General features: G+C 49.1%; 1 protein-coding gene across 2 annotated transcripts in view; it reads left to right on the top strand.

The window, feature by feature from the left end:
- Positions 1-609: 609 nt before the first annotated feature.
- GFOD1 (Gfo/Idh/MocA-like oxidoreductase domain containing 1) overlaps positions 610-23,438 on the top strand; it is a 100,979-nt gene continuing 78,150 nt past the window's right edge. The window contains exon 1 of one of the 2 annotated variants that reach the window (XM_070457055.1): positions 610-1,789. In XM_070457055.1, the coding sequence (XP_070313156.1) occupies positions 1,537-1,789 (253 nt within the window). In that variant the 5' untranslated portion in view covers positions 610-1,536. The remainder of the gene's footprint in view (positions 1,790-23,438) is intronic. The other variant, XM_070457056.1, reaches the window with a different exon arrangement.

Here is a 23,438-nt window from a genome sequence, read left to right as displayed (position 1 = left end):
TCTCCAAACCCAGACGCGACACACACGTGCCGAAACACGTTTCGGGGACCTCTTTCTCCACGGCAGGCCGCCGGCCCCCGGGGGAAGCAGAACTTATTAAGATGAGACTGTCTGGGAGGCAGGTGGCTGGACCTTGCGTGCGCGGCCCGGAGAGGGTGGCGCATGATCGGAGGCCCTCTTGGAGAGGAGAACGCCCCCGGCTCGCCGCCCAAGCTCCGGAGCCTGGATTCCAACCCCAAGCCTGTGGTTTACCTGTTGTGCAACCTTGCGCGAGTCCCTGATTCTTCTCAGGACTCAGTTACATCATCGGTTTTATGGGTTTCCCTATAACCTTATGGTTGGTGTGGGGATTAAGGGAGAATGCGAGGAGAGCTTGTCCAGCGTGGTTCCCGGAGCGGAGGTGGTAATGACTGGCTGCTCACACCTGGCCGCCTCCCCTGGCCTCCCCCTGGGGCCCTGGCGCCCTCTACTCTCTTCCAAGGTACCTACGACTAGCCTGATGGGGCGCGCCCTGCCTCGATACACTTATTTTGGCTTGTTCGGGGCTGGGTTTGGGAAGAGGAGAGGATCAGATGGAGGAGGTGGCGGAGGGCGAAGAAAGGGGAGATGAGCGAGGCTGGAGGCGAGCGAGGCGGGGCCGGGGAGGAGCCGCGCGGGTGCCGGCCTGGGCTCAGCGCGCACCAGGGGCCCCGGAGGCGCGGGGGCGGGGGCGGCGCGCGGCGGCCAATGGCGAGCGGCGCTGCGGCGGGGGCGGGGCAGGCACCCCCAGGGCCCCGCCTCCCCCGGCCGCTGACAGCCAAACTCACCAACTCCGCCCTCGCGCCCGCGGGAGCCGGGAGCCCGGAGCCCGGCCCCGGCCGCCCGGCGAGCGAACATGGCAGCAGCATGAGAAGGCTGGCGCCGGGTCGTGGCCGCCGCCGCTCTGCCGTTCCGCATCCGCGCCCTGCGCCCTCCAAGCCTTCTGCTTAGCCGGCCTCCCGGTGGCTATTTCCTTTGGAGCGGCGGGCGGCGAGGATTGGAACCCCCACCCGCCCGCAGCCTGGCCGGTCCGGTCGAGGCTTGTGCGTGCGACTCTCCGGCTGCGGTAAACGACGCGCGCGGGGGAGAGAGCCGGTCCCGGCTGCGGCGGCGCGGGCGCGCGGGGATGAGCCGGCCATGGAGCGGCCTCAGCGGGGCGCACGCAGCCGGCCCGCGCTGTCGCTGGGGAGCCGCCTGAGCCCGGGTTCCGCGGGGCTTCGGGGCCTCGGGCACCCCGGCGGGGTCCCTGCCGCCGCCTCCGGGAAGGACGGGAGCCTCGTGTGGCGGACACTGCAGCGGTCACCGTGCTGAGACGCCCGAGCCCGCTCCTCCTGCAGCTCGGTGCGTTCTTGGGCACCCGGGCGCCCTGCCCGGTGCACGGTGGCTGGCGCACCGCGGCGAGCCGGGTGCCAGACTGTCTAGAGGGGTGTGTGTGTGTGTGTGTGTGTGTGTGGTGTGCGCGCGCGTGTTCGAGCGGAGATCCCGAGCTAACGCCGAACCAGGCGGATCGGAGCAGCCATGCTTCCCGGGGTAGGCGTGTTCGGCACTAGCCTCACGGCCCGTGTCATCATCCCACTGCTGAAAGACGAGGGCTTCGCGGTGAAGGCGCTGTGGGGCCGCACGCAGGAGGAAGCGGAGGAGCTGGCCAAGGAGATGAGCGTCCCCTTCTACACCAGCCGCATCGACGAAGTGCTGCTGCATCAGGACGTGGACTTGGTGTGCATCAACCTTCCGCCGCCGCTCACCAGGCAGATCGCCGTCAAGACTCTGGGTGAGCGACCCCTCCCCACCTCCCTCCAGCCCCTTCTCGCCTTCCCTCCCCGGCTGCTTTTCTCCCCCTCGCCCCCTCTTCATCCCGGAAGCTTACATGGCACCTACGGCGCCCCCGGGGTCCCGAGATCCCACATCCCACTCGGAGCTTTCGCCTCCGTCATCTCTGGCCTTCCCCACACCTACGCTTCCCTCCTCCCTTCTGACACCACTCGGGCGCGCTTTCCCACGTGCGCGGCGCGGAGGCTGGAGGAGGCGCGGGTTCCGGGGAAGGCGATCAGGCGGAGGAAACGCTTAGGACTGGGGATGAGCCGCTCGCAGGAAGACAAAACTAAGTCGCCAGCTGTGTGTGTTGCGCCCGAATGTATGTGTGTGCGTGCGCGCCTGCGAGAGGCGGGTGCGCGCCCAGGAACGCCTGAATAAAGGGCCGCACACGTGTCTCGGGTTTTCCTGCGGGCAATAGATTACCTGACTGTCAGCAGCTGTGGAGCCCTGCTAGGATAGTTTGTTTCTTTCTGCAACGTTGTTAGTTTAGAGGGAGATTAGAGATGTGACAATCAGAGAATTATTTCCTCTTTGCTAGGATGGTGGGAGTGGTGGGATGGGGGTGGGGCGCGTATCTTTTAGGATGTCTGGGAGTTACTTGATAAAACCAGAAAGACTTAACTTTCAGGTGCTGCTGCCCAATAGCTGACTTCCGCGCAGTTTTGGAGTAGGATCTTAGGGTTTAGGGCTTTCCAGGTGGCTCAGTGGTAGAGAATCCGCCTGTCTATGAAGGAGACTTGGGTTCGATGGAGGAGGAAATGGCACCCCACTCCAGTATTCTTGCCTGGAAAATCCTTTGGACAGAGGAACCTGGTAGGATGCAGTCAATTCAGTTCAGTCGCTCAGTCGTGTCCGTCTCTTTGCGACTCCATGGACTGCAGCACGCCAGGTCTCCCTGTCCATCACCAACTCCCCGAGCTTGCTCAAACTCACATCCATCCAGTTGGTGATGCCATCCAACCATCTCATCCTCTGTTGTCCCCTTCTTCTCCTGCCTTCAATCTTTCCCAGCATCAGGGTCTTTTCTAGTCAGTCAGTTCTTTGCATCAGGATGGCAAAAGAGTCAGGACTTAGGGACTCAACAGTAAGGGCTTAGTAATTTGGGGATGAATGCAGTAGTTCCAGAGGTTGCCAGTGTCACGTGGAAACATGCAATGAAAGAAAGTGAAAGTGAAGTCGCTCAGTCCTGTCTGACTCTTTGCGACCCCGTAGACTGTAGTCTACCAGGCTCCTCCATCCATGGGATTTTCCAGGCAATATTACTGGAGTGGGTTGCCATAATGGTCCCTCCTTAATTCCTGGCAAGAGTAGTTCCTGGGCCTGGTGACAGGCAGGTTGGGGATGAGCTTAACAGCCATCACTGCCGGTTTCCCCAACCTAATCCAGGCAGACTGGACCATCTCCAAGCAGAGTATCAGAGTCCCTGCCATGCCCAGAGGAAGAAGTGCACGCTTTGTTGTCTATCAGCTGTTCTTCTATGAACCGGAATTGTTGCTCACTCCTTTGGTGGTGTTCAGTCGTGTCTGACTCTGTGCTCGCTCCTTAGGGCCTGAGAAAATGTCATTGCCCACCCTTGAAAGCTGGAATTTTTGTTGGCCAGGAAAGAGACACAGCTTAGGGTTCAGGACACCATGTTAGGGAAGAGTTGGAGGAGCAGCTCTGGGAAGGCTCTGAGGCAGCACCCAGAGACCAATAGGAATTTATGCAATCTTGGAAAGAATGTTTTATTTTTAAAAACAGGCATGGATTTAGGGTTGGTGACATGTAATATATTTTAATTCTATCTTTCCAGAACTATGATCAGATGTAGAACATGCTCTTCCTAGAAAACCACTTTTATCAGGCCATTCTGTTGTTGACTCAGATGGGACATCTGATAGGATATCTAAGGAGGCTGTCCACGGCTGTCAGTTTTCACGTAAATTTTATTAAGCTTCTAACCCTTGTTGCCTGGTTTCTTTGGTTTTGAATGGAATGTCATTGGGTTCTGGCCAATATTTCTTTTCTGTTTGATCTAATATATATGTTGGGTAGCTAGCCTCTGTGCTCACGATGGAGCTGTGCGTATTCAATAGATGATGACTGTCTTATAGCTTAAATCTGTAAGGGCAATGCATATAAAACAGATCCATCTTGAGCTCTGTCTCTGCTCAAGAGCTTATGACTGATCACATCAGAAAGACCTTGTTGTAACACCGTCCCCCTGCCCTCCCACCCCATGGTAGCTCAGCCCTGAAGGTCAGGCCCACAGAGCAACTGCAGAGCGTGGCTCCTAGAGGCGGCCGTTTGGGGAACAGGGATGTTCCAGGTTTTCTGGCTTTGCGAGAAGTGGCACAAATGATACACTTCTGGATGCTTCTTCTGATCTTCTTTTTAAAGATCCCTGTGATTTTTTTTTCCTTGACAAGACAGAGATGGGTTACCTTTTCAGAACGAAGTGTCAGAGGCGAAAGAAATAGACTTGGTCTAATCATGCCTAAGGAATGGGGGTTTGTTCATATTTTCATGGTAAGTCTTGGCCATTTAAATTATTTAAAATTCCTGATTTCACAGGTCATCAGACCACCTGCTTTTGATTGTAGGCAATGGGGAGGCTCTGGATTTAGAGATGGTTGGACGTGGGCTCGTTCGAGGCTTCATCTTCACTGGAAAATCACTAGACTTGACTCTCCTTTCCGTTGTACCTGCGCGTGCCCGATGGGTTGGCCATCTCGGGTTGCTGTTCTGTCACAGTTGGAGGTTGAACGCATGCATCACAGGAAGTGAAAAACCCCGAACAGTTACGGGGCCGGCCTGGCCATTGAGGGTTTGTAGATATTAGTGTTTGCCTGGAATTGAAACAAGCCAAGCTTGGTTGGTCCTGGCCTCCTCCTCTTGTCCTTCTTGGAGTTGCTTGCCCAGCAATGGCAAGAGATCTGTGCCCTCCATCCTCACTGGTCAGAGGTGAGGGGCTGTGGCCAGGATGGAGACACAGAGCTTGCAATCGGCTGAACCACAGCATCCTCCACTGATTTCCAAAAACTGGCCTGAAATCCCTACCTTAGCGAACTTAGCTTTTCTCTGTTGGAGACATTTTCCTTCAATGTATAATTTCTAGAGAGTCCGGGGCTGTCTCTTATCATATGCCTACCATGTGCAATGGGGTAGGTGCGGTCTATGACATGTTTCATTTCATGACTAAAATAATCCTCTAGGATGACTATTTGCCCTATTTCACAGTTGAGGCTGGAGTCGAATTTCTCAAGGACATACAGCTAAAGATGTGAACCTACCACTGTTCTTCCCCCACCTCCCCGAAAAAAGTCATTCCTTCCTCTCCCATCGCCTAAATTTGCTCCTTTGCCTCACTTTCTTCCTAGAGAGTGGCAGCCCAGGTGAGATGGTTGGCATTATCCTTTATGTGTGTCTACCCCTCTGATGGAATCAGTTCCTAAATCTGGTTGATGCCAACTCCCCACTGTTCTCAGGTCTGTTCCCTCATTTACGTCATTGCTTCCCCCGTAGAAGGAACTAGGCCCTTATCTGAATTAGGCTCCAGTCTGCCCACCTCCACCCCTGCCTCTGTCCACCTTCCACACTGCTGCTGGAATTACCTCGAAGAGTTGCAAACCTGCTCCTGTTACTGCTCCCCGCTTTCATCACTTCTAGGAAAAGCCCCAACTTCTTGGCACAGAAGGCAAGACCTCGCCTCTGTCCAGCCTCATGTCCTGCTGGTGGTTCCGGAATCCCACGCCCTGCAGCTAAATCAAACTGCAGGTGTTTCCTGGAAAGACCCTCTTTTGTTCCTGTGTCCACGCCGCTGTCAGGAACTCCCTTCTGCCTCGTGTGTGTGTGATGGATGCCAGTTTCACCCTTCCAGGTTCAGCCCCAGTGGTACCTCCTCCTGAAATCCTGCCCCTTCCTCAATCTAGACCCAACTCCCACTCCCCAAGTCTCAGCACCGTGTACCTCCATCTTTTCTTGCACTCACATTAAAGCATCTGAGTAAAAAGTAGATTTAATTCAGTTAGTTTAAGTAGGTTATATATTCAGATGGCACAAGTTTCAAAAGCTCTAACACATTCAAAATAGTACACAATGAAGAGGAAGTGTCCCCTGTGATTCAACTGGTGGGAATCATGGTTATAAGTTTTTATGTCCCTTTTGAAGATTTTGAAAGTTTATACTAGACTTCCCAGGTGGCTCTGTGGTAAAGAATCCACCTGCCAATGTAGGAGACACCAGTTCCATCCCTGGGTGGGCAAGATCCCCTGGAGGAGGAAAGGACACCCCACTTCAGTACTCTTGCCTGGAAAATTCCATGGACAGAGGAGCCTGGTGGGCTACAGTCCATGGAGTCACAAAGAGTAGGATAGGACTGAGCAACTAAGCATGCACGTGTACATGCAGGTGTATATGAAAAACTCGGAAGGTAAAAGTCCTGTTCTTTCTATTTTTGGCTGCATGGTGCTTCACTGTATGGATAAACCAGAATTTATTTAAGCAGTTCCCTGTGACTCAACGATTAGGTTGTGTCCTACCTTTTGCTTTTACAAATTTGTAATGAATAATCTCGCGCATACGGCATTTTGCTTGCAGGCCAGTGTGCTCAAAGGATAAATACATGGATTCTTTATCAAAGGTGGTGAAAATCTCTTTTATGTGTTTGCTTATTCTTCTATTTGCTATTTGTCTCCGCAATTAGAATGTAAGTTCTTTGAGGTGGTAGAGCCTTTGTCTGCTTGACTCACCGGGTTGCCTTATCTCCCCTAGACGGTGCCAGGCACTGAGTCAAGTCATAGGCACGCTATAAATATTTCTTGATTGCCAAATGAATGCCTTTCATCGAATGAATGAATGCTCTGCTTATCAACAGGATGTGTCAGTGAATACAGAACATTTTTGTCCGGTGTGCAGTAGCTTGGTACCTTGCAAACATTAATTTGCGGTTGGGGATCTTGTCACAATGCAGATTCCAGGGTGGAACCCAAGATGCAGAATTTCCACCCAGCTCTCAGGTGGCACGGATGCTGCAGCAGCCAGACCCAGAGGTGTGACGGTTCTTTGCCTTTGGGGAAACAAGGCGCCCCCCACCATGAGTTGTTAAGCTGGCAAGGGAACTGTGTTAAAATACCTGTTGCCTTTACGTGTCGCAAGACAACATCTGTTCTCAGGGTCCCTGCCCCGATTTTTAGAGAAAATAGTGCAGGCTCCCTTGGGGAGGTCACCCCCTGGGATGGATGGTGCTTTAAATAAGGCTGTAGGGTTTCTTTGAGCCTTGACCTTGCTCCACTCTGCTCTTGCCCCAACTTGTTTGGCATCATTAGCTGCGGACTGGGAGCACTGTGTCCTTTTCTGCCCTACTTCACAGTGTCAGCAAATTGCTCAAGGTTGAGGAGGGCTGTGGGGACAGGCCTGAGAGAGCAGGGAGGAAGCAGTCCCCCTCGGTCACCGTTGCCACACGAGCAGAGATGTGGCTGCAGATAACCACACGGTGTACTTGGAGTTGATAGTAACCGTTCTGAAACTCCAGCAAACCCTGCATTTCCTGTTCTTCCTTCAAGATCTGTTCTCCATCTATTCCTGTCTGAAGACTGTAGTAAAGGCAATTGCATTTTTCTCTGAGTGTATGCCCTTGAGCACGGAGAGAAATTATTTCGGTCTATTGATTTGGTGTAGAGTGGAGAAAGCTCTGGGGCTTTATGTAAATGAAAGAAATGACTCTATTTACTGTTAGGAAAAGTCAAGCATCACCAGCCTCATTTCATCTAACTGAAATTAGGCTCAGGTGAATGATTGTTGATGGTATCTGGCTTTGCAAAGGTACAATTCTGCAGAAGTTGACTTTGGAGTGGGGAGAAGCCAAATGAAGAAGTTGGACATTTTGATACCTGAAACTGGGAAAGAACCAAAAAAAAAAAAAAAGTGAAAGTAAATAGCGTGTTTTACAGGTTTCACTGAGAAAGAAATAGGCAATTAGTTCTCTATTTTGATTCAAGGAAATCCTGATCCATCAAAGAGCCTTATGATTTAAGATGTGGTGATACATAAAAGTAACCAATGTTGGGAAAGGTTGGCAGGTTACAACTGTGTGGCTTTGGCAGAGGTAACATCCTTTGGGAGCCTCAGTTTTTTCATCAATAAAATGGAGTTAAAGATACTATCATATAGAGTTGGTGTGACAGTTTAAATGAGGGAGGCAAGATAAAGACTTAGTCCATGCTCACTGCCTCCCCCCATCCCCCTTTGTCTGCATCAGCTCAGTAAATGTTGGTTCTACTTCTCCCCAGTGTGGTCAGTAATTTAGGCAGTCCCAAGTGGTATTTCTGGAGATAACCTTCCCCCTCATTTTCTGATGAGATGACTCCTTCCTGCTAGACTCAGAAAGTACAATTTGAAGTTTCCTTATTTTAAAAAGGGAATGTGTGTAAACTAGGCTTCCGATGGCGTCTGTGCTGAAAATCCAGTCCTGGCTTCACAGATATGTGGTCTCGAAAGTGCTAATGGTGCTCACCGTCCTCCCGGGAAGATTTAGCATCACTTGTGGGAAGGATGCAGGGCATCTCATGGAGCTCGGGGCAGGGATGTTGCTGGGTCTCCGTAAGTACCCGGAACCCACGAACTCCTGGAATTTTACCATTTTGTGCTCTGCTCGTCTCTGTACGTAACCTTTATCAAGCATCTCTCTTTCAAGCAGCCTCCTCTGCCCCCTGCGCCCATGTGGTGGGTGGAACACTGCCCACATGTAGCTCCCAAATAGAAAAATTACTTGTCTCGCTGCCTGAAAAGGGCAGTCCTCCCCGCCCCCAGGTGTTCTGCCTGATGCTTTCTCCTGACCCAGTCTTTTTGGAGGTTCTCTCACAACGTGGGGGATACATCACAAAATGCTGGGGGACCAGTCTGCAGAAGAGCAGAGGTGGAGGGATTGAGAGTGGTCATTCCGAGCCGGTCCACACTCCACACAGGTGCTGATTATAAGAACACAGACTTGGTTCAAGATTTTACAGCTGTGGATGTTTCTTGATGATGGAGGTTCTTTATCTACTTCGTGAAATTACACATTTGGCATTTTGGTGCTGTTGCAATGACCATGGTAAAACAGTACAGAGAAAAATATAATGGGGATCAAATGATGCCAACCTTGTTATTATGACTAAATTTAGGATGCACATGGGTTTTAAGTAGGTAATGGGAGAATAGATAAACATGACCATCTCCATGGAGTTTTATGGTTACTGTAGGTTTGCAGGTCTTCACAGAGCACCTCTTGCATGGTGTGTATCAGCAGAGGACCACCAGGATGGAGAGACCCTTTGAGTTCAAGTATTAGCTTAAGGCCTCGAAGGAGTCAGGAGTCAGGAAAAGACTGAGGCCCCTGAGGAAGGAGGATTTCTGCTTTCAGACCGCTTTCCTACTGGAAACGGCAACATCAGCTCTTCCCCAGTTTCCAGCCTGCTGGCCTGTCCTGTAAATTTTAGAACTTGCCAGTCCTCTTCATGGCATGAGCCAATTCCTTAAAATTAAACCTCTCTCTCTATTTATCCATATTCTATTGATCCTGTTTCTCTGGAGAATCCTGACAAGTACATATTTCGGCTGGACCAAGTCCACCTGGCCAGGGGAGCTGGGTAAGGAGATGCTTTGGCAGGCCTGGCCAGGACTGTGGGTCTAGAAAGACTAGGAGAAGCCGCTCCGGGGGACTCAACTGATAGGTGTGGGCCCCCAGGGGCTTCCCAGGTGACGCTAGTGGTAAAGAACCCATTTGCCAATGCAGGAGACATAAAGATGCAGGTTTGATCCCTGGGTCGTGAAGATCCCCTGAAGAGGGCATGGCAGCCCACTCCAGTATTCTTGCCTGGAGAATCCCCGGGACAGAGGAGCCTGGCAGGCTACAGTCCATGGGGTCACAAAGAGTCAGACGCAACTGAAGAGACTCTGCACACACGCGCTCACTGAGCCTTGCTCGGAAGCTGGAAGACCTTGGGTGGGTGCGGGGGAGGTCCTTTGTGTTTCAGGCTCAAGCTAAAGGGAAGGCTGGGAAAAGACTTTCCCGCATTCCCAGCTGGGAGTCTCATGGACCCCTCACCCTGACAGCCCTACACCTGTCAGCAGGGCTGTGGGGGAACTGGTCTCTCAGTTTGGGCAAGTTTGGGATGCCTTGGGGTTTAGACCTTAAAAAAAAAAGTTTATATATCTATTTGGCTGCACTAGGTCTTAGCTGCGTCATGCAGGATCCAGTTCCCCACCCAGAGATCAAACCCAGGGTTCCCTGCATTGGGAGTGTGGAATCTTAGCCACTGGACCACCAGGGAAGTCTCTAGACTTTCCCTGAGAATTGTTAATGAGCATGAAAAATGGCAGAAAAGTAACTTTACAGTAAATGATACGAATTGTTTTTTAAATTTCCAATTTCTGACTAGAATAGTCCTTAGGGTACTGAGATGCTCTCTTAATTAGCTTTAATATTCATAAACTGAAACTATCCAGTTTTGAAGCCCCAAATTAAGTTGGTTTGCAGCTTTAGCATTACTTAAAAAAAAAAAAAAACCACAAAAAACAGCTTTACTGAGCCGTGCTTTATATTTAATCATAAATTCACCGTTGTAAGTGATTTTATGATTTTTTAGTAAATGTATGTGCTTGTGAAACTATCACCACAAAAAGCTTCAAACACTTCCAACATCCCCCCACATTTCCTCATGCTTGTTTTTGGCCAATCCCCCTTTCCCACCCCTAGCCAGGCAACCATTGATCTGCTAACAGTTTGCCTTTCCTAGGAATTTCATATAAATGGAATCATACAAATGTAGTCTTTTAAGCCTGGCTTCTTTCACCTTACATGTTTTTGATATTCATCATTCTGTTGCATGTATCAGGAGCTCATTGTTTTTTCTAATTGCTAAATGATATTTTATTATATATGTAGAACATATTTTGTTTTATCCATTTACCATTTGACGGGTATTTGTATTATTTCTAATTTTTAGCTATTATAAATAATGTTGCGATGAACATTTGCACACAAGTCTTTCATAGACCCATGTTTTCATTTCTTTTGAATAGATATCTAGGTGTGAAATTGATGGGTTACCTGGTGGCTCAGACAGTAAAGAATCTGCCTGCAATGCAGGAGACCTGGGTTCCACTGCTGGGTCAGGAATATGCCCTGGAGAAGGGAATGGCAACCCGCTCTGGTATTCTTGCCTGGGAAATCCCATGGACAGAGGAACATGAAGGGCTGCAGTCCATGGGGTCTCAAAGAGTCAGACACCACTGAGTGACTAAGCATGCATGCATAGTATGTATATTTAACTTAAGAAACTGCCAAAGTATTTTCCAAAGCAGCTGCACTATTTTATATTCCTACCAGCTATGTGGGAGAATTCTAATTTCCGTACATCACCAACACTTGATATTCTCAGTCTTTCCACTTGCAGCTGTTATAGTTAGTGCATAAAGGTATCTCATGATTTTGATTTGCATTTTCCTAATGACTAATAATGTCCGGCACTTTTTCATGTGCTTATTAGTCAGTCATATATCTTCTTTGGTGAAATGTCTATTCAGATCTCTTCACCATTTTTCTTTCTTTCTTTCTTTCTTTCTTTTTTTCATTTATTTTTATTAGTTGGAGGCTAATTACTTTACAACTCTTGACCATTTTTAAAGTGGGTTTGTCATCTTATTATTGAGGTGGAAGCAATGGTTTTACGATTTTGTTGTTACCTTAAGGGTAGGTTTTGAGGGTTTTTTAATACTACTCTTTATTTTTGATTTTGAAACTAGATACAGCTGAACCAATTCTCCAACCCAAGTGATATAAGCTTTGCCAAATATTCATTGAAATGGTTCATTATTTAAAACAGCGAGACAATCATGTGAGCAGATGCTGATGACGAGAGCTCCTGAGTTGCCTGGGGCCCTGATGGTACTCTAAACATCCTTTGAGGACCTTTCCCATTTTGAAGATTTTTTTTTTTTTTTTTGAGAGGTACCCAGGACCTTTCAATCATTTATTTTTCACAGTATCTGGAGAGAGAGTCCTCCCCCCCCCCCCCCCCCCCCGCCCCATTTCTGTTTAGTAAGTGCCTTTGAATGACTGTTGCTGTGGTGAGCAATACTCTAGATAGTAAGATACAATCTTTGTTCTTGAGAGAAGATAAGCATATGCAAGGACACAGAAATGCAACGAAGTATGTGATTAAGTACAGAATGAATCGTTGCCCTGCCGCAGCAGGAAGTGTTTGCTTCAGGCCGTTGAGTAACCCCAAAATATCAGCACCGGATTAAGGGCTGGCCACCTGGGTAGATTGCCTGTGCCAGTCTATAAAGGGTGCTAGAAGAAAGGGGAAAAGCAGAGAAGTGTTTGAAGAGGATTCTCTTCGTAGAAAGTGCGGTGTGAGTGGAATGGGAGATGCTACAGAGTGAGACTTGGGAGGGGCTTCCTCTCATCAGGGATGAAGTCCTGCTGTCTTCTAGAACCTCTGGCCCCAGTTCAGCTTTTGTTTGGCTGAGGGAGGAGCTTGAGTTTGAGGTTAGAGATCAAATGCACGGGGCAGTGAGAACAGACCACACTGGTCCCCAGGGCCCTTCCCCTTGGGCAGCCTGGGTGCCCGAAGAGGTGGCCTTGCAGCTCGTGGAAGCTGCCTGAGAGCTGAGAACTGTGGGTTATTCCCAGGGGTGGGATGGTCTGCAAGAACCTTTGGAGGAGGTGGGGCTTATTCAGGACCAAGAAGAAGGTGTCAGTTGCTCAATCGAGTCTGACTCTTTGTGACCCCAAGGACTGTAGCCCGCCAGGCTTCTCTGTCCACGGGATTTCCCAGGCAAGGATACTAGAGTGGGTTGCCGTGCCCTCTTCCAGGGGATCTTTCCTACCCAGGGATCGAACCGGGCCTCCTGCGTTGCAGGCAGATTCGTTACTGTCTTATGTAAATAACTGAAAGGAAGTTGTAGAAGGCTCTGTGATGTAAAATCCTCTTCAAGGAACTGCTTGGCTCTGTAGCAGCACTCTGGGAAAAATTGTTTCCTATAAACTGCCTTGGAGAAGGAGTGGTTTAAAAATGTCCAGAATTTAAAAAATTTTCTTACCTAGAATTAAATATATGTGTGTGTGTGTGTGTGTGTGTGTGTGTATATATAGTCAGCAAGTCTCCGCCTCCCACCATCAGCAGTGCCATTTGCCTCTTGCCCTCGGAACCCGAATGGTGACAGTCATGGATGATACAGCTCTGGGGGAGGCAGCTTGGGGGGGGCATTGGGAAAAGCCCGGTTGACAGGGGCCCAGACGGCTCCCTTAAGGGGTGTGAAGCAGCAGGAAACCTCGTGAGGACAGATGGGGTGCTCCCAGTGTGATGGGACTGTCTATGTGATGGAGTGGGGCCGGGCCTTGCCGTGGGGGAGGGGAGAGTCAGCAGAGGAGAAGATGGAGCTGGCCGAGCGCATCTTCTGGTTCTGTGCCTGTGTCGGATGGTGACGTCTGTCTTCTTCACTTTCTAGAATAGCTCTAAATTGCTTTAGTTTTTATTTTAGTTTTTTTTAGTTGGTGTATAATTGCTGTTGCAATGTTGTGTTAGTTTTCTGCTGTCCAACCATGTGAATCAGCTGTATGCACACATCTATCCCTTCCCTCTTGACCCTCCCTTCCCGCCCATGTTGGTCATGACAGAGCACCAGGCTGAGCTCCCTGCACTGTACAGAGCTTTGCACTAGCCATGTGTTACACACCTGGTAGGTAGTGTATAGATATCAGTGTTCCTTCCGCCCCTTATGGTTAAGAGCTTCCCCGGTGGCTCAGATAGTAAAGCATCTGCCTACAATGCAGGAGACCCGGGTTCAGTCCCTGGGTCGGGACGATCCCCTGGAGAAGGAAATGGCAGCCCACTCCACTGTTCTTGCCTGGAAAATCCCATGGACAGAGGAGCCTGGTAGGTTACCGTCCATAGGGCTGCGAAAGAGTTGGACATGACTGAGCAACTTCACTTTCTTTCTTTATGGCCCAAGGGGCGAGGCAGGCCTGGGGCTGTGAGTCAGTGGGTGAGAAGGGATGAGTGATCTCCTTGGAGAAGGACACTTCCGTGCATGAGAGGTGGACGTGCCTGTCAGCCTCAGGAGGTGAGAACCTCCTGTGATGACCTACATAATGACCAGGAGGCAATTGCCGAGGGGTCGGCTGTCCTTGGGAGTTGATTTTATGGAGCAGCCTCAGTGGTGGGATGTGCTGTTAATTCTTGACTGGGGACCCAGGAGATCCTTGCTCGGTGGGTGCACTGTCTAGCTAGGCTCTTAAAAGATCTCCAGATGTGAAACTCTGTGTATTCATTGCTCTGTTTCAAAAGGAAAAATTCTTTCCTTTTCCAAGTTTCCAAAAAAAAAATCACTGAATCTTGTGTCATCCTGTAGAAATTAAAGTGAAGTATCAGAATGCTTTTGTCATCAGTGGAAAAGTTGACTAGTTTTTTAAGAGGCTGCCTGTCCTCCTGTGTGGGGTTGAGTCTTGGCTTTACCACACTTTACATGGCTTGGGCTTCTGCACTTTTCTGAGCCTCCGTTTCTTTATATGTAAAACAGAGATGATAAACATACCTAGCTCAGAAGGTCATAGACTTAAATGGGATTTGTTTAAAGTGGGCGCTCAAAAAACATGGGAATCCTGCTTAATCAGGATATAGGATGCTGCATTAGAGTCCATTCATTTATCCCTTGAGCCAGTCTTTATTGAGCACCAGCTGTATATCAGGTGGGGCTTCCCTGGTGACTTCAGATGGTAACGAATCAGCCTGCAATGCAGAAGGCCCAGGTTTGATCTCTGGGTTGGGAAGATCCTCTGGAGAAGGGAATGGCTACTGGCTCCAGTATTCTTGCCTGGAGAATCCCAGAGCTTGGTGGGCTAAGTCTGTGGAGTTGCAGAGAGTCAGACATGACTGAGTGACTAACACTGTATATCAGGCATTCTCTGCTGCTGCTAAGTCACTTCAGTCGTGTCCGACTCTGTGCGACCCCATAGACGGCAGCCCACCAGGCTCCCCTGTCCCTGGGATTCTTCAGACAAGAACACTGGAGTGGGTTGCCATTTCCTTCTCCAGTGCAAGAAAGTGAAAAGTGAAAATGAAGTTGCCCAGTCGTGTCTGACTCTTAGCGACCCCGTGGACTGCAGCCTACCAGGCTCCTCCGTCCATGGGATTTTCCAGGCAAGAGTACTGGAGTGGGGTGCCATTGCCTTCTCAGGCACTCTCTAGATCTTTGCAATACTATAATCACTAAGCATACATGGCTGTGTAAGTTTGCATATATTAAAACTAAATAAAATCAAGAATCTGGGTCCTCAATTGCCATAGCCACATTTCAAGTGCCCAAAGGCCACACGTGGCTGGCTGGAGGCTACCATATTGGACAGTGAAGTGTAGAACATTTCCATCATTGTAGAAACTTCTTTTGGACTGGGAAATTTGGCCGTGAGCAAAGCAGTCATTTATGCTTGATCTGAACAGGGATTTTTGAGAAATCCAGACTTTTGGGTGTGTTTCCTTTTCTCCCAGGAATGGGGTGCTAGTGATTAGTGGATGTTTAATGATGTGTAGGTACCGCCTCCTATGTTTATTAGTAAGGACTCTGTTATTAATAAGAAGTACTGGGGTAGTTTCCTAAAATCCTCGTTAGAGGTCAGAAATGGGCAGCCAGAGGTAAGCACCGTTAACTCCCTGCCTTGGGGTCCTCGCGCGGACTTTGGGTGGAGGAGGCTGAGTGAACCAGGGCAGGATTGCAGGTTCCCCTCGCAGGAGACGCTTCCTTAGGCCTCTCAGCAACCCTCTGAGGTTTTTCTCGCCTTTGGCCAATGAAGAGCCCAAAGCCCAGAGAAGCAAAGGGACTTCGGAGTCTGCATCTAGGGGTTGGGGGAGGGGCAGGATCGATGCCCCTCGATCTCGCGAGAGCTCTGCGAGAACCCTGCGAGAACAACGCGGGATGGCCTGGGACCGGCCGGGGAGCATCCTGCCGTCCCCCTCCGCAGCCTCCGCTCTGCAGCTCTGGTGGGGACGTGGTTTCTGACTCGATTCCTCCTCTCTCTGCTCCCTCTGTCCTACCTCCATCCGAGGGTGAAGGCTACACAAGCGCTCGAGCAGATAGGCCTCCACGAATAGGTAATTGCTATTTCGGTAACTTTTATTGCTTTTTTCCCCTCTCGAGTCCCATTAACTTTGTGAAAGCAATACCCATCTGTGTGAGTGTTCTTAGGGAACCCGGGCTGTGCAATTCCAGCTAATTGGAGCTTGGAGGCAGCAGTGGGTGGCTTTGTGATGTCTCTTGACTCAAGTCAAGGGCAGCATCAGGATTTCAGATGACTTGTCATTTAAATTTGTCGTTGGCAGTGCCTCTCTTCTACCTATGAATAATCAAAAGTGGGTGGTAGCAAACGCGATTCTTTCCCTGACCTTTTCCAGAGGCACTAGAGGAGAAAAGAGCAGCGGTAAACATTTTGGGGGGAAAAAACCCCAGTGCCACATGGTTTGGTTTGTCTGAACTGTTCTCCTTCCAGCATCACCCACGTGGGACGTTTGTTTACACGGCACATCTCGGAGAGGTCTGGGGACAGGTTGAGAGGCCCGGGGGACATGGCCTGTCTGACTTCATATGCCCAGCCGTTCGCATCCAGGCCGCAGAGGCAGCCCAGCTTTTCCCGGGAGGCCGAGGTACCACAAGTGCCGCGCTTGTCTATGGACCTGCGATGTAGCCACAAGTGCTGACCCCGGTGCAGTGGGCTGCCGTCCACAGCCTGCCGCGTGCAATTCCGTGGGGCATATGCACTTGGCATCTGCTTTTCTCCTTTCCGGCCCCCATGACCCAGGATGATACTGAGAGAGGCGCTCGATACTGACAGGTACTGGGGCAGCCAGGGAACTTGCAGCGGCCACACCCTCCCTCAGGGGTGCCCCATGTGGGTATACATCAGCTTTCAAACTAGTTTACACTGTATTCGCTATCCAGATATTGGATGCCTAGAATGTGTACGGCCTTGTTCTAGGTCATGGAGGGCGTTGAGAAGAGGTTGAAGACGTGTAAGGTACGCTCACTGTTCTGAAAAGAACATCTAACTTATCTAGACCCTACCCACCCCTTTTGGAATGAGAAGAGGAACTTACATTTTCTTTTTTGAAATTTAAAATGTTTTGTATTTTTTTAAACTATGAAAGTATGATAACAGATTTGCAGGAGACTTGAAAAATACAGAACAGAGTTACATATGAGGAGCTGACATGTTCTCAAATACTTTGTACCAGGTCTAGGGGCTGGCACAAGTATCACTTCATTCCCACCTTACAACCAGGCTTCCCGGTTCAGCATATAATGTTTCCGTCTTACAAGTGAGAAGTTGAACTGGAGAGAGCTTGAGTATCATGCATTGTTGACTTACCTAGGACACATTTTTTTCCCCACACTTATCATCTAAAATAGGAACCTGACTTATAATTGATGACAGGTCGTAGTTTAATTGGCAGCAGCTTTTCTTTCTTGGTAATAAGTGAAGTCACCATCGGTCTTTGCGGCAGTGTCTTCGAGTCCGTGAAACAGGCTATTTTGTCAGATTTCACCCAGCAGAGAAGAAGTGGAATCTCAATTCAGCGTGGGAGCACCTGACTCCAAAGCTGGCGTGTCTACCAACACAATATGCTGCGAAATCCACATGCCATATGCACACAGGCCATAGGGCTTTCACAGACGAAGTATGAAAAGGGGGAGACGGTGACCAAATTGGAGCGCACGTCATCTGATTCCATCACTGCGGGGACAATAGCTGGGGAACTGCAGGTGTTAAGCAGGATGTTGAGAGACTGAGAAAAGGTAGTCTCATTGTCTTCCCTTCTCTCCTGGTTATTTTTCATTGTTTAAAGAGGACAGAAATAAATGCAAACTCCGGTGTAGACAAGATGCAAACAGGAGGGAAGTGGTCCTCTGTTGGTTCCGCGTGCTCTGGGCTGAGGGCCATGTTTGCACCTGCATGGATCCCCTGGGGGTGTGACCAGGGGTCGCAGGCACGGTGGCCTCTGCTATCCTCAAGAAGTCTGATAGGAGCCTCAGGCCAGCTCCATCCACTGCACGGCAGAATTCTGGGAAGTCCCCAAGTGCAGGCCTGTGTGTGTTTACTGTCGACACAGTGCCCTCCGGTCAGCACGCTCAGGTAATGAAGCAAGGGCTGTCAGAGTCCACGGCTGACCTGGATTCAGCGCCAAGGGCTCGGGGGCGGAGGGAGAAACAGCCACTGCAGCTGCCACAGTTTGCAAGGCCTAGGCTTGGACTGCAAGGCCCCTGCCTGCTTAAACAATTCTGATCTCACGATGTGCGTAGACCAGGTCATTCTCCCGAGCAGCTGATGGGAAAAGCAGAGAAACAGAAGGGAGACAGGTGGGTGCTTTGGTGTCTCGTGGGAGGCCGTGTGGAGTGGTGGCCAGAGACACTGATAGGCTTGGAGGGACCGATCCCCTAACACCCAAGGGAAACTGAGTCTCAGAGGAGTTGAGCGGCTGGTTACTATTCTCACAGCTAAGCGTTGACAGCTGAGTCAGGACGGAACTGGGGTCCCTAGAGTCTGTTCGTTTTACCTTATTTAATCACTCCAGGCCTGTGTTTCTCCATCAATGAAAAAAATGGGAGGTTGATTTCTGGTAAGCTCTCCGAAGGAAATACCTTCAAATAATAACTCTGAAAAAACCTGCACACACAATAGGGTTCAGTGAAGCCTTATTTGTGTTATGAAACTCTAGGAACAAGTGTAAATATCCCACAGTAGGGGAGCAGTTAGGTAAATATAGTTGATTAAATACTAAATAGCCATTGGAATTATGTATGGGAAGACTATAGCAGCATGGGGAGTTTTTATGCTACAACTATAGGTAAAGAAAAAGGATATGAAAGTAATTGTATATGATGATGATAGCCTTGCTTAAAACACACACTGGCCCAGAAAATTAAAGCCTGGTAGGTAATCAGCCAAAATGCTAATGATGGTTATTATGGGCCCATGGGATTGTGGATTTTTATTTCTTCTGTAAATTTTCAGTTTTTCAATGGTCTTAGTAGAAAAAAATACATTGATTTTGTTCCCCCGCCAGAGGAAAGAGACCATAACATGGCGAAGATGTTTGGCTAAAGTGACTCTCCGGTTCTCGTATTCCGTGATCCTTAAAATCTCGGACAGTTGTCTCCAGGCATGTGCAGACATTTCTGATGTGTAAAAACTAGTCCAGCGTTGCCTGAAGGGGAGAGATGGTCTTCTAGGAAGTGGAAGTGGATGCTTGAGGGCCTAGGAGCTCTGATGGTGTTCAGGAAGGTAATCGGGAGTGACTCTGAATCCGGGGAGAAGCCACAGGCTCTTGGTTGTAGGGTGATTTATTTGTAATTCTAACCTTGTGCCGCCAAAGCCCAAAACTGCGGGAAAGAGCTGGAGCAGCCATGTCGTTTTCCTCTTCCTGCTGACCTGGCCCTGGAGTGGAAAGTGAAGCTCCTGTTGGCTTCAGCCTTCCAGAGAAACAGAGAGTTGGTGCGGTGGACATATTTTCAGTTTTCACTTCCCCTTTTCTTTGTGGAAGTCATGCCTTTTGGCAAACCTGAGCTGGTGTAGGGTCTGCGGGAACCCCTTCCTGGGCTGTGGCTGGAGATGTGTGCAACCAGAGGGTGTTGGCCTGAGGGCCTGGACAGGTGATTCTTATCCTGACAGCACAACTAATTAGCTGTGACCTTGGGCAAGTGATGTCACCTCTCTAGACCTTTCATTACCTTCACGGTGAAATGCAGATGCCAAAGTCAGTTTATAAAGTTCCCACCTGGAACACTTCTGTTCTAACAACTCACTTTAAAAACTTGGCACTGACCAGACAAAGTGATCTGTATCTGTGTTAGTCGCTTAGTCATGTCCAACTCTTTGCCATCCCATGGACTGTAGCCCACCAGGCTCCTCTGTCCATGGGATTCTCCAAGCAAGAATATCAGAATGGGTCGCCATTTCCTTCTCCAGAGGATCTTCCTGACCCAGGGGTCGAACCTGGGTCTCCTGCGTTGCAGGCAGATTCTTTACCATCTGAGCTACCAGGGCAGCCAGGTGACTTCCTGGTGGAAGTGATCTGGGTTTGGTAGATATATATATATATATATTTTTTTTTAATGGCACAGCACTTTTTATTTTCTTTAATCAGAAAAATATGTCCCATGTTTCTGGGAGGGAGACCAGGTATCTGCAGGCCCTGCTCTGGGTCTCAGGGTCTTCACAACCAAGCAGGGAGGAAGGCTTGGGCCTGGAAACCGGGGTGGGGTGGGGTGTGAGGGGCGGGGTGTGTGTCTGTGGCCTCCAGGAACCAGGTCACTGCTACAAGTGGCCATCACAGCCGCGTGAGACGGGCGCACACAGCACTGAGCCCTGGTGGCCGATGCTGCTCTCCCACCTGTGCCGGGACTCCAGGGGCAAAGGGTGGATGACCCTTGAGTGCAGATGTGGGTCTGGTGGCGGGGTGGGGGTGGGTTTGGTAGATATTTTTAAGTGCTGTTTTATTCCTACTGTGGTCATGTGGTTGGTTACCCTGACCTGTTGTTGTTTTGTAATCTGTTAGACAAACACAGCTCTCTTTTATATCAGGAAGATAAAGTTTCCCCTTTATCTGCAAGGGAGGAAATGTGTTCTGGGGGGCAAAGTGGCCTGACTGGTGTGGCTTGGCGGGAAGGCTATTTGCGTAAGTTTGTGTGTATGCACGTGTGCGTGTCTGCCTGCCTGCCCACAGGCATTGTGCTGTTGATGATGTAGTTTGTTTTTTTTCCCTTAATACCACTGCTGAGAGCTCATTCTGTAGGGGTGGCTGCCACTACCAGCTGTCAAGCTCGTGATGCAGTGGTGTTTGGTATAATGTCTGAGTGCAACTTTATTGACTCAGTGGGTGTTTGGGGTTAGCTTTGCCTACAGGTGCCTCAGTAAGCAGATCGTCCTCCATGGCACTAAGGAAAGATGTAGTATTGTGCAAGAAGAAGAACTGCATTGTCAGCAACAGATCAAAGACATATTCACTCCATCAAGCAGATTCATGTCTCTTCTCCAAAGACATATTCACTCCAGGTCAGAACTTGTGTGGGGGACAGCTTATAGGAGGCGGTGACAGAGAACATCACCCTGTCACACGTGAGCAGTCGTCTGGATGCAGCCACTTTTCACGCGAGTGTCCGCCCAGGTCGGGTGCCTGCTGCATGGTAGTCACCCTTCCTAAAACATAAAGCATATCATGGGAGTAACCAGGTGGAAAACCTGATGTAACTGATCATAACCCCGGCAGGGGAATTAGTGGGCTTCACCTGTCGGCGTAGTTAAATGCAGAAAGGGTTTGAAAGGAAAAGAGCTCCGTTTACTCCCCACATCTTTTCTCCCTGTTATCTCCTATCTTCAGATGAAAAATCCATGCCATGGTAACACTAAGCATCACAATAATACCAGCTTGTGCCTTCCACAGGAATTACACAAGCAAAGAACCAGGGGCCAGGAGAAGAGCAAGGCACCAACAGAGGTGGGATCTGTGTCTATGTAGGACGTTTTTGGGTCACCCTAGCCCAGGGTGGCTCCTGTCTTTCCCAGCACTAATTTTATACCTGGCTTCAGTGTTTGACAGTCATTAAAAATGGGGAGGGTTCCTCAGATCCAGCCTAGACTGAGTGGTTCTTTGTGTTCATAGAACCTGTTCCTACTGGTTCACTTTATAGAGGAAGACGCCTGGTGTCATGACAGTGTCTTGCGTCGGCTGTGTGTTGGATGACCCAGGTTTCATTTGAAATCTACTGAGAGCGCCTGTGGATTTTTTTCCTCTCTCCTTAACATTTTTAGGGAGACAGGAAACTTTGGTGGGGTCCAATATTAACTTACTTTGTGGCTTGACCTTCTCTTCACTGGTCTCAGTTTCTCTTATAAAATGAGGGGTTCATTTACGATGGTTCTCAAGCTTAGCTACACAGTTAGAACCCCTGGGAAGATTTTTAGCATCCTGATAAACCCAGCCTGCATCCCAGACCAATCACATCAGAATCTCTGAGGGTGGAAACTGAGTGTTGATATTTTCACAGGCTCCTTGGAGTTCAGGAGCTTTGTTCAAAAACAGTGCTTCTCAAACTTTAATGTGATATGAACCACCTGAGTATCTTTTCAAACTTTCAGATTCCAGTTCCCTAGGTCTGGGATGGGGATTATGCATTTCTTTTTTTTTAACTTTTCAAATTTGTTTATTTTTATTTTTGGCTGTGCTGGATCTTCATTGCTGTGCATGGGCTTTCTCTAGTTGCTGTGAGTGGAGGCTACTTTTCATTGCCTCCAAGAGGTGGCTCCTCTTGGTGCAGAGCACAGGCTCTAGGCTTGTAGGCTTCAGGATTTGTGACTTGTAGGCTCTAGAGCACTGGCTCAGTTCAGTTCAGTCGCTCTTTCGTGTCCGACTCTTTGCGACCCCATGGACTGCAGCACACCAGGCCAACTCCAGAGTTTACTCAGACTCATGTCCATTGAGACAGTGATGCCATCCAGCCATCTTATCCTTTGTCGTCCCCTCCTCCTCCTGCCTTCAGTCTTTCCCATCATCAGGGTCTTTTCAAAAGAGTCAGTTCTTCACATCAGGTGGCCAAAGTATTGGAGCTTCAGCTTCAACATCAGTCCTTCCAATGAACATTTAGGACTGATCTGTAGGATGGACTGGTTGGATCTCCTTGCAGTCCAAGGGACTCTCAAGTGTCTTCTCCAACACCACAGTTCAAAAGCAAGAGCACTGGCTCAGTCATGTTCTTAGTTGCCTCTCGGCATGTGGAATCTTTCTGGATTAGAAATCAAACCCATGTCCCCTGCATTAGCAGGCGTATTCTTATCCAGTGGACCACCAGGGAAGCCTGGGATTCTGCATTTCTAACAAGTTTCCAGAGGATGTTGATGCTGCCAGTTCATGGACCAAACTTTGAATAACAAGATTTAGAACCTAAATCTTAATCATGATACAAGGCACAAGAGTTATGTTTGCAAAAATGTGGCACAAGGAATAGACTACAGAAATGAGCGAAGAAGCAACGATCATTTTGACAGAAGAAATCGGGGGTTGCTGCACAGAGGAGGTGGCATTTGAGAGAATGCCTTGAACCATGAAGAGGCTTTCTTGGGGTAGAATATGAGTATGTTAGTCTGAGAAACTTGTTTCTCTAGAGAAGCAAACAGTAGGATGTGTGTTTGTGTGTATATGTGTAGTTGCCACTTGAACATCATGGGGTTTAAGGGTACCACCTTTCCACAGTCAAAAAATCTGCATATGACTTATAGTCGGCCCTCCATATCCATAGTTCCACTGTATCTATAGTTTTATCTGCATGCATTCAACCAACAGTGGATTGTGTGGCACTGTAGTTTTTACTATTGGGAAGAAAAAAAAACTGCATGTAAGTGGACCCACATAGTTCAAACCTGTAATGATCAAGGGTCAGCTGTATGTGTGTATATATTTATGTGTGTATATTCACACACACACACACATACATATATATGAGTGAGAGGTTGATTTTAAGAAATCTTATGCAGTTGTGGACACTGGCGAGTCTGAAACCTGCAGGGCAGGAGAGCAGGCTGGAGACCCAGAGAA

The sequence above is a fragment of the Odocoileus virginianus genome, chromosome 27 (genome assembly GCF_023699985.2).
Source record: "Odocoileus virginianus isolate 20LAN1187 ecotype Illinois chromosome 27, Ovbor_1.2, whole genome shotgun sequence".
Taxonomy (NCBI): Eukaryota; Metazoa; Chordata; class Mammalia; order Artiodactyla; family Cervidae; genus Odocoileus; species Odocoileus virginianus.
This window is presented reverse-complemented; position numbering and strand designations above follow the sequence as displayed.